Source organism: Excalfactoria chinensis, chromosome 4 (genome assembly GCF_039878825.1).
Source record: "Excalfactoria chinensis isolate bCotChi1 chromosome 4, bCotChi1.hap2, whole genome shotgun sequence".
Classification (NCBI taxonomy): Eukaryota; Metazoa; Chordata; class Aves; order Galliformes; family Phasianidae; genus Excalfactoria; species Excalfactoria chinensis.
In genome coordinates this window covers 49,477,517-49,486,634 of record NC_092828.1, presented here as the reverse complement: position 1 = coordinate 49,486,634, position 9,118 = coordinate 49,477,517, and the positions used below count along the sequence as shown (strand labels likewise).

Genomic DNA, 9,118 nt, shown 5'->3' with positions numbered 1-9,118 from the left:
GAATCACAAAGTCATAAAGGTTGGAAAAGACCTCTAAGATCACCAAGTCCAACAGTCTACCTACCGCCAATGTTGCCCTCTAAGCCACGTCCCTCAGTACCACATCCCTACATTCTGGAACACCAAAACCTCTTGGCTGGGCATCAGGATGAGCGTGAGACTCCAGCACCTCCCCAGCCCTCCTCCGTACCACTGGGGTTCTCAAATGCAGCCTATTTCCTCCCTCTTGCTCTCAGGGCCCCCCAGGGAAGCACATTCAGACACAGCACACAGTTTTTTTTCTGAGACCAGTGATTTAGGTTACCTAACTGAGGGAGAGAACGGTGCACTGGATGGAAGCAGTCTTCTCTAAAATGGAAAGCCTTTTCCCTTAAAAGCCACCGATGGGTACAAGAAATCCACTTGAAACATATAACCAAATGTTATTTAATATCTTAAAAAGTAACACAATCCAAAATGGATATTTCACACAACACTACATAAACAACATGAACACAATATTACCATATGGAGGGACTTTCAAATATAGACTTACAAAAATCCCTGTCCTTTTTTTTTTTTTCCTTTAAATTATTATACTAAGCATGACAAGTTATCATCATTTACAATATGGTACACTGACACAATAAAAACCATGTTACAAATGTGCTGTTATAAATCAGTAACGTTAGGGAAGACATTTCATGAACCGTAATTATTTCATATGAAATACTATACAATATAAACAGAACATCCATCTTGGATGACCTTTACAGCAACCAGAGACCAAGTAATTTTTAATTTTTTTTTCATTTTTTTTTTCTTTTTTTTCTCTTCTTTTTTTCTATTTTTTTTTTTAATTTTTTTTCAGTGCAAACACATTTATACAAGGCAGTCTTGGCTGCAAAACTCCCTTCTAACATACAGTAAGTCCCACTTGCATTTATTAACTCATTTAGACCTAATGCAACAGCCACATTCAGTCACTCACAGGAAGTTACCTGCAGAATTACCATCCCTTTCATCACACATCTCCACACACCAAGGTAACCCCTACGCCAGCTCTGCCCACAGCCAGGCTGGGCATGGGGCTGCTGCCCTCCGCCAGGGATCTCTTCCAGCTCCGGGTGTGTGCGTGTGGCCTTCTGCTCCTTCTCTGCCCTTAGTGTCTTGGGGGGAGGAACATGGAAATCCTCAGCTCAGAACTGAGCTTCAATGGAGTTAGCGAGCAATTTCGCCCTCTGTGAGAGGGGGAAAATGGGGAGTGACCGCCAGATTTACAATGTGGGGCTGCAACCAGCGCTCGGAGCCGCTACCAGAAGCGCGAGTCCCGGATTCCTCTAGCACCAGCCTGGCTTTAGTTGGGTCCTGCGTGCCACGCAGCTCTCTGATGCAGTATCCATGTACTTTACTTCTGTTGGGGGGGAACACTTTAGATATATACTTTGTTTTCTTTTTAAAGAATTATGTAAAAAATAGAACTTTTCTCTCTTAATACTGTACAGCTTTCTTCAGAAGAGCAAAGAGAATTGTAAACTGTGCGGGTGACACCAGATCAGGAGTGCTATTTGCTTCCTCAGCACAACTTGAATAACCATGTTTAGGAAAAGCTCTGGTAAATGTATTCGAAAAACACATTTTTAATTAAAAACCCTGTTCCTAAAACCTCTGCTGGCAGTACTTGTGTGACTGGAACCTGTTTGGCACTGCTCGCCTGAGAGTCCCCGCAGGACCACAGAGCAGCTCCTCTCTTAAACCAACTGCGTGAAAACTTCAGAGTATCAACACTTTGGTTAACTATGAAACTCTACTTGAATGACTTTTGAAGAGAATGAAGGAAACTGGTTAATAATTTTGTCCACAGATTTCAGCCTTTCTTTATTTTTCAGTGCGCCCTGACACAAGATGGGGACAGTGGCACCCACGTCTGCCCTGGCTGAACTGCATGGAGAGCTCCAGGGCCAGAAGGCATGATCTGGGTGCAAAGCATGACCTTGGCTTTCTCATTCTCTGCTATAAGAATGGCCGCTCTGGCAAGCACTAGGCCGTGGTTTTCATTAGAATATTTGTTTCCTGATATGTTTTAAAGTTGAGCGAGCATCACTGCTTGTTATACGGATGTTTTACAATGATGTAAGGAATCAAATGGATGACGTCTTATGATTTTTTGCTGAATTATTTTAACAGCTAAATTAGCTCCACTGATGACTGTATATTAACTTGCATTGGGATAATGGTACTAGATTTGCTGAAAGAGGTGTTTGTAAATTGGGGCTTGCATACAAATATGATCTGCGTAAGTTCCGCTGCCACTTTCTTCCTTTGGTTTTCGGAAAATCTTTCATTTTTCCCTCCTGAAAGGTAGCTTGTTGCAAGGCCAGCTTCATTTTTCTTGGAAACCCGCCCACGTTCTTTGAACGACAGGCACATACCTCGAGCAGGGTACCTACTGCTGCTCCCAGCAAAGTCAATTAAGAGCTGCTGGTCATTTCTACAAGAGTGAGTAGTTCTGATGCACGCACTCCAGAACCAGAGCATGTATCGCTGTTCTAACCCTTGACAGTTCTGAGAAGCCATGACCCGACCTGTTGGCAAAAACGGAGGCAGAATAGGGCCCAGCGTATTTGCAGGCTGCCAAGAAAATATCCGGAGCATCTTCCCTTAAAACCCCCACACCATCAATCACATTTCACAGACTGTAGATGTTCCTATTTTGCTCAGTTTCATACACGTTTTCAAGTTCTACCAGGCAGAAATTGTAGCAGTAACTGGGGAGAGGACGGGAGGGTTCAGCCTCCCTTTTCACCGTTATCCCAATTATGCAGCCTTGTCAAAGTCTTACGTGACTCATCTGAAAGACAGATTTTTAATCTTGTAAAAGGAAATCGTGGCAATGGAAACACGATGACTTCATACGCAAGCATTGACACACAAGAGAACGCCATGAGCTAATGCTTCGAAGTTTTTAACCTTGCTTTGTACAATACGCTTTTATGTTGCTGCATTTCATCAAATTCATGGAGGTAGTTATATGTGTAAAAAAAATTACCATAAAAGTAACATGTTGTATTATAATAATACATATCAAGTGTGCAAAATGCCGACAGATTTGTGTTGACCCTTTACAGTTGAACACAACACAGATTCAACCTAATCTAACTCTGTAAACCTTTAAATCGATACATTAGAAGAATGATAGATAAGCAACCATGTAATACAAGGCTATGATTTCATCAAAGGATTAGGGTGACATAAAGCACTCAAGCTCCACTCTCGTGGTTTTGTTACCAGAACCTCAAGATGGAATTTCCTCATATTCCACTGTTGATTTTTAAAGAAAAAAAGAAAAAAGGAAGAAAAAAGAAAGAAAAAAAAAAAAAAAAAAAGGAATTCAAGATTAGAATGTTTCTATTTGAAACTTCTGTTTACATTCCATATTCCAAGAGTCACATTAATATTGGTACAATGCCACGTCAACATTAATATGACATTTACTTTGTCTGCTGGTCTCTGGGAACTTTAGGAAACTACATACTACAGAGTGTGTAAGTATGTACTGTCATATTTTGTTCACATTATGTCTTCTGTACAACCAGCTGCCTGCATAAGTTCTGATTAGTTTATGACAAACACTTCTCCAAAAGATGAAATTTGTTTGCGCTCTTCACATTCTAATACTGCCATTAGCACTTCAGATCACTGGTTGTAATTATTACTTCTTTTTTTTTTTTTTTTTTCTTTAGGTTTTGACATTTTTATTTACTGAATGGATACATACTACTGATGTCAGAGCTTGTCTCAGAAAACAAAATCGCAGTCGGCCACTGCATAGTACATGACGACTCCCCACAAAAACTCCGACTCTACAGTTTGCATGGAGTTAAGCATGGCTGGAGTTACACATTGAATACTAAGATGCGTCATGCAAAGCGCTATATGGTCATTAGAGCACGTCTCGGAAGGTATGATAAGGCAGAAGGCTAAAGGCCAAGTGACTTCAATAACCAACCAAAAGCACAATAATTTCGTTCATGTGCACCAAAAGGTCTTATTGCTCCTATGAAATGGAATTTGTACACTGAAACCAAGGAAAGCAAACTCATGCATTTACTGGGTACTAGAGATGTTCCCGACAGAATTAGAAACTGACTGTGTCTAGTTAGAAAGCTGGCTGGTAAGTAAATGAACTTATATCCAACTGCGTAACATAAGGCTGAACCTTCAGTGAAGACTTCTGATGAGAATACAGAACGAGTGAAGCTCAAATGATTTTGCGTACAGAGTAATACGTGTCACCAGAACCTGATGAAAATACTGGTTCTTAGTCTGTACAGGTGGTTTTAATACCTGTGTACTACAGGAGCTAGACAGTGGAAACATCCCTTTTCTATTTAACAGTTTGGACTGCTGAACATTTTAGTATCTTTGTTATCCTTCCACCAATTTGTCTGTTCTGACAGAAAAAAGAATTCATTTTCAAGTCAGTTTGTTGCACTACCAGGTTGCATGAGGAACAGAGCAGAACATGACCCTACGCCTCGAAGTTGAAGTTCAAGTTATTGTTGAAGTTCAACTATCCTTACAAGTTACTCTGCAATAATTAGCATGGTGTGAATTACTCTGGAGTAACAGTTTTGGGGAGAGCAATTAGGATAAACCATACCTACAGAATTCAGTTTTCTACTGCCCGCCTTACAGACACATTTAATTTCTAGAAACTAAACATGTCCATAAAATGCTAAATTGCAAATAACATCCACTGAATAAAAAGGCCAGAAGTTTATAATTCTCTAAATTTTGTTCTCTGATAATCACTACACTGTATGCTATTTTTAATAGCCTAATTTAGGCACTCTATTTAATAAGCTACATAAAATAGATTTATGTCCTTCCACTAGAAAGAAATCAGTTCTTCAGGCCATACTTGTCATTTATATCATAAAGAATATTTTTGTTCAAAGAAATTAGATTTTTTCTGGTTCCTGCGTTAATGGCAAGTTGCAATACCAGAAGTGACACGAGAATCAGATTATCTTTTTAAAATACTTGACATAAACCAAAGATATTTCCTATATTTTGTGTCACTCCGCGCTGCAGCTCTACGACAGTTGTAACTTTCCCTTCCATCCCCATTCCCCCCTCTACGCAAAGGCCTACCTCCCCATCTGTGACTGCGGAAGGTCACGCAGCGAGCTTCAGTACACAAACATCTCTCAGGCTTTTGAAACACAAACGGGAAAGCCGTCTCCCTCCCCACGCTCTGCACTCGTAAAAAAAGAACCTCTTCTTATCCACTTCAACAGGTATTTGCAAAATTGTGTCACAAAAATGCACAGTGAAAATGACTGATCAGGATTGATAATTCACAGACAGAGCCGAGGTCATCACTCGTCACGTTTGGCATCGTTTTTCCTCACGGTGATCCTGGCTGGTCACTTTCAGCACTGGCTCAATTCCTGAAGGAAACCAACTCTGCAGCAGAGTTTAGCTTCTGACCAGGGGCATCACACATCTGTGGCATTTTTTTTTAAATGAAGTTGGCAACTGCATGGACATTGAGAATGCAGATTACACTTACAGTGTCTAGACTTTCATATATGTGCTCAGTTACAATTAAGTGAAGCAAAAAGTGTACATATTAATCCCTACTGCTATTCTGTTGCTACAGAGCCGCAAATGTGAAAAGCAATACCTCGAAAAGAAAGATTTATTCATTGCCCCTAGTCTACATAGCAGCACAGTTTAAGTAAACACTAAAACTGTGGTTGAGATGCTTTTTTTTTTTTTTTTTTTTTCTTTTTCTCCAAAGATGTAAACATCAGTCCCAGTGTCGTAAACTTTGCTGTATGGGATAAGACAGAAATTCTGAGGCAGGCTGACTATCAGACACTAGTGACAGAAGCTTGCAGGCAGTTAGCTGGTTTCTGCAGTTTCTCAGCTTCGCTTGTCGGCGGGTCTGCAGTGGCTCGGAAGCTGAACGCTGGGCCCGCACCGCCATGTGCTGGGCTCAGAGCAGGGTTCTGACGTCTGTTGCTTTCAACAATGCTCGAAGTGTTGGACGCCAGGCTCTCCCGAGTACTAGAACGGAAAAGAAATATATATATGCACTCACATATGACATGCCGATATATCTATTGACCAGACAGGAAAGGAGAATAGAGTGTTTTATAATAGGCTTCCTGTGTTTGTATGCAGTGTCACACCAATAAACCATCTCGTTTTGATGGCTCACATATGTTCCTCCAGAACGCATTCCAGCAGTACTCAGCAGTCACTGTGCTGTAATGCAGGGACAGCACTAAGCAGAGCTGGAGCTGTCACACAGGCTCTGTACATCAAACCACTACCAAGTATCTGGATTTCTTCCCAAGGACATACCTTCTATTTTGCATGCGGAACATTATAATCTTTTTCCCTGGCTGGTGCATTTTTGCACAAAGTAACTTCATCAAATCAATTCTGTGAATACATACAGCTAGGAGAGTAACCATGCAACACAACTTGCTTTGTTGTCCCCTACCTACATCTTTCACGGATTATTTTTTTTTAACTAAAAATACTACTTTACATGAAACACATAATGCAGTTCTGAATGCAACACCTGAACCATGCCTCACAGCTGAGACTACTGCAGATCACAAGATGCCAGCAAATCAGAACAGCCACAATCACTCTCTGAGCAAGGAGTGCTGTTATCTCACTTAGATAATGGACTGAGTTCCTTTAGTTCTAACACACCGTTTGTCCACAGGAGTGACAGCATGCTTAGCACTTTCAAAGACTATGCCTTTAAACAGTACATCTAACTAGGAATGCAGAAGAGCCTATATTTTAGCCCACAGCTTCAAAAAAACTCATCCATATGCTAGAGCTAGTTTTCAGCACTACTGTTCTTTTTGTTCTCTTTTCACTCAGTCTCTAAATCCCATGCAGAGAGAGATCTAGTTTTCAAACAGTCATGTGGATCCTGGTTATGTATTTTTTCACCTATAGCCCTACTTCTTTGCAAAATGACATCACAACTTGCTAAGGACGTGTTTCCTGAGTTCATTTAGACAGTACTGGGGGTTAAATGGGCACTACAACTGGAGGCACAAAGAATAGAGGGAGAAATGTGTCAGTGCATGACACGGGGCAGAAGAAATGTCTTTTTTAGCTGTAGTAATAAATTTAGCTGTAAGTCGTCTTAAACTGACTACAACTAAAATGATGCTCTTAGAGAAGCTCTTGTTGATCTTTTAACATCAATCAAAATGGCACTGATCATCTGCCCATTTCTGCCTTGTTGTAAGCAGTTCCAAACAGCTAAGACAGGTGACGTGTGCACTCAGCTGCAGTGACACAGGGCATGCTTCTGGTCTTTGATTCCTCTACTTCTGCTTACAAACAAGAAGAGATGCAATCTTTGCTTTTTGAAGATCATTCGGTATCGTATCCTTCTTTAAGGAACCGCCAATTCCACATTTTCAAACAATTTCAAGTGTTACAAACTGAAAGCTATAACATCTATAGGTAAAACAACTGCAGTGAGTTCTGTATGCAGAGTAATACCAAAATTAGCTCCTTCCTTAGGTGACAAAAGAACAGCAGTATTATATAAGCTCTAAAAATAAAGCAGTAAAATGAATATGGTGAGCTAGTGGATACCATATTCCACCTGTATAAATACAACGAAGAAAATACTGAGAGGCTGAACTCCAGGCAGAAGTGTTTTGATGAATTTCATACACAAAACACTTCTGAAGTCAAATGACCATTGCAAATCACATGAAGTGCCCGAATCTCATTAAATACCCTTTTTCTTTCACAGTGTAGAACTGCTAACTCTGACTCTGCGTGACCAAACAATACCACAGCCCAGCAGACAACCCCAGAGGTGCACATCAGCGGAGGCCCAGAGTAAACTGGAGAGATATCACCAGATGCAGGTCCTGGTTTTATCCTCTTCCTGAGGCATCTGCTAATGGATGCTGTCAGAGCTAGGTGAATCTTAACAGATGGATGCTGGACGGTGTTTTTACATTTCCTGGAGAAGGACTGTAGAGTACATTTTTTGTTATAAGGTAGACAAGTAATAACATAATGGTAATTATAGCCAGAGGGACCAAATCACCCTCATCTTCATTTATTTTAATAGAGTTAATTCTAATAGACCAAAAGCAAGCAAAAGCATCCAATTTAATCATCTTGATGCAAAACTCATGACTTGGATATTTAAAAGCCTTTGAAATATCTGGACTGTATGCTGGCCTTACAAAACAAATACAGAGGGAAAAAAAAAAACCCTACAGAATGTGTTTTTTGTCTTTTTTTTTTTTTTTCTTAAATGTAAAAGCTTACTTTCTGTAGCCTTGCAAAAAGCAAATCATAATTAATAAACAGTAAAATTGTGTAGAACACCATCGTTATTAAAAGCCGCTTATCTGTTTCCCTTTTAATCTTAACAAAGCAGTACAGCTGAATCCAGTAAGCTCACAATGTTCTGTTCTCTTCCATCTAAGTTTAAGTTGAACTTCAACAGAAATTTTAGCTTTTGTATACATAATTATGGAAGAAAATGCCTGACTTTGCATTAACCAGAAATGCAAGCTTATATTCAGTTAGCATGCAGCTAGCAAAAAGAAGAAGTGATTGTTATCCAGTCAACATCTTGTCCTGGAGATTACACACACTCAGCAGAGTAGGGCAGGCTGGGAAAGTAGTAAAAAACATTACATACTTCTCTGCAAAAACTGACTGCCAATGTAGAACTTCAACTTAAAGAGTTTACATTTTAAAGCAAACAGTACAAATAGCCTCATACAGAGGCTATGTATGTGACAAAGATGCCGAGCATCTGCAGAGCAGTAACAGCAGCAACATCAAAATCTTGTATCCCCTCCTTTAAGTTAGATTCAGTGTAAACGTGATGATATTACTCAAACTAATTTTAATATTTTTTTTTAACTTAGGAAAAAATCATACATATGTTAAAACTCCACTCTGGTAGTTTGATGTTCACTGCATGCTGCAGCAGGTCCAGCAATTCCTGCCTTGTCACTAACATCAAGCAGGAGTAACCATCAAATCCAAAGGAATTTATTTCACAGTGATATGACTTTAACTGAAAAGGAAAGTTAGTCCTGCGTGTAGAAGCAGG

General features: G+C 39.9%; 1 protein-coding gene across 9 annotated transcripts in view; it reads right to left on the bottom strand.

Annotated features, from left to right (window-relative positions):
* Positions 1-410: 410 nt before the first annotated feature.
* Positions 411-9,118, bottom strand: part of STOX2 (storkhead box 2) — a 126,312-nt gene continuing 117,604 nt past the window's right edge. For all 9 annotated transcript variants that reach the window (XM_072334742.1, XM_072334744.1, XM_072334747.1 and 6 more), the window contains one exon: positions 411-6,057. In XM_072334742.1, the coding sequence (XP_072190843.1) occupies positions 5,862-6,057 (196 nt within the window). In that variant the 3' untranslated portion in view covers positions 411-5,861. The remainder of the gene's footprint in view (positions 6,058-9,118) is intronic.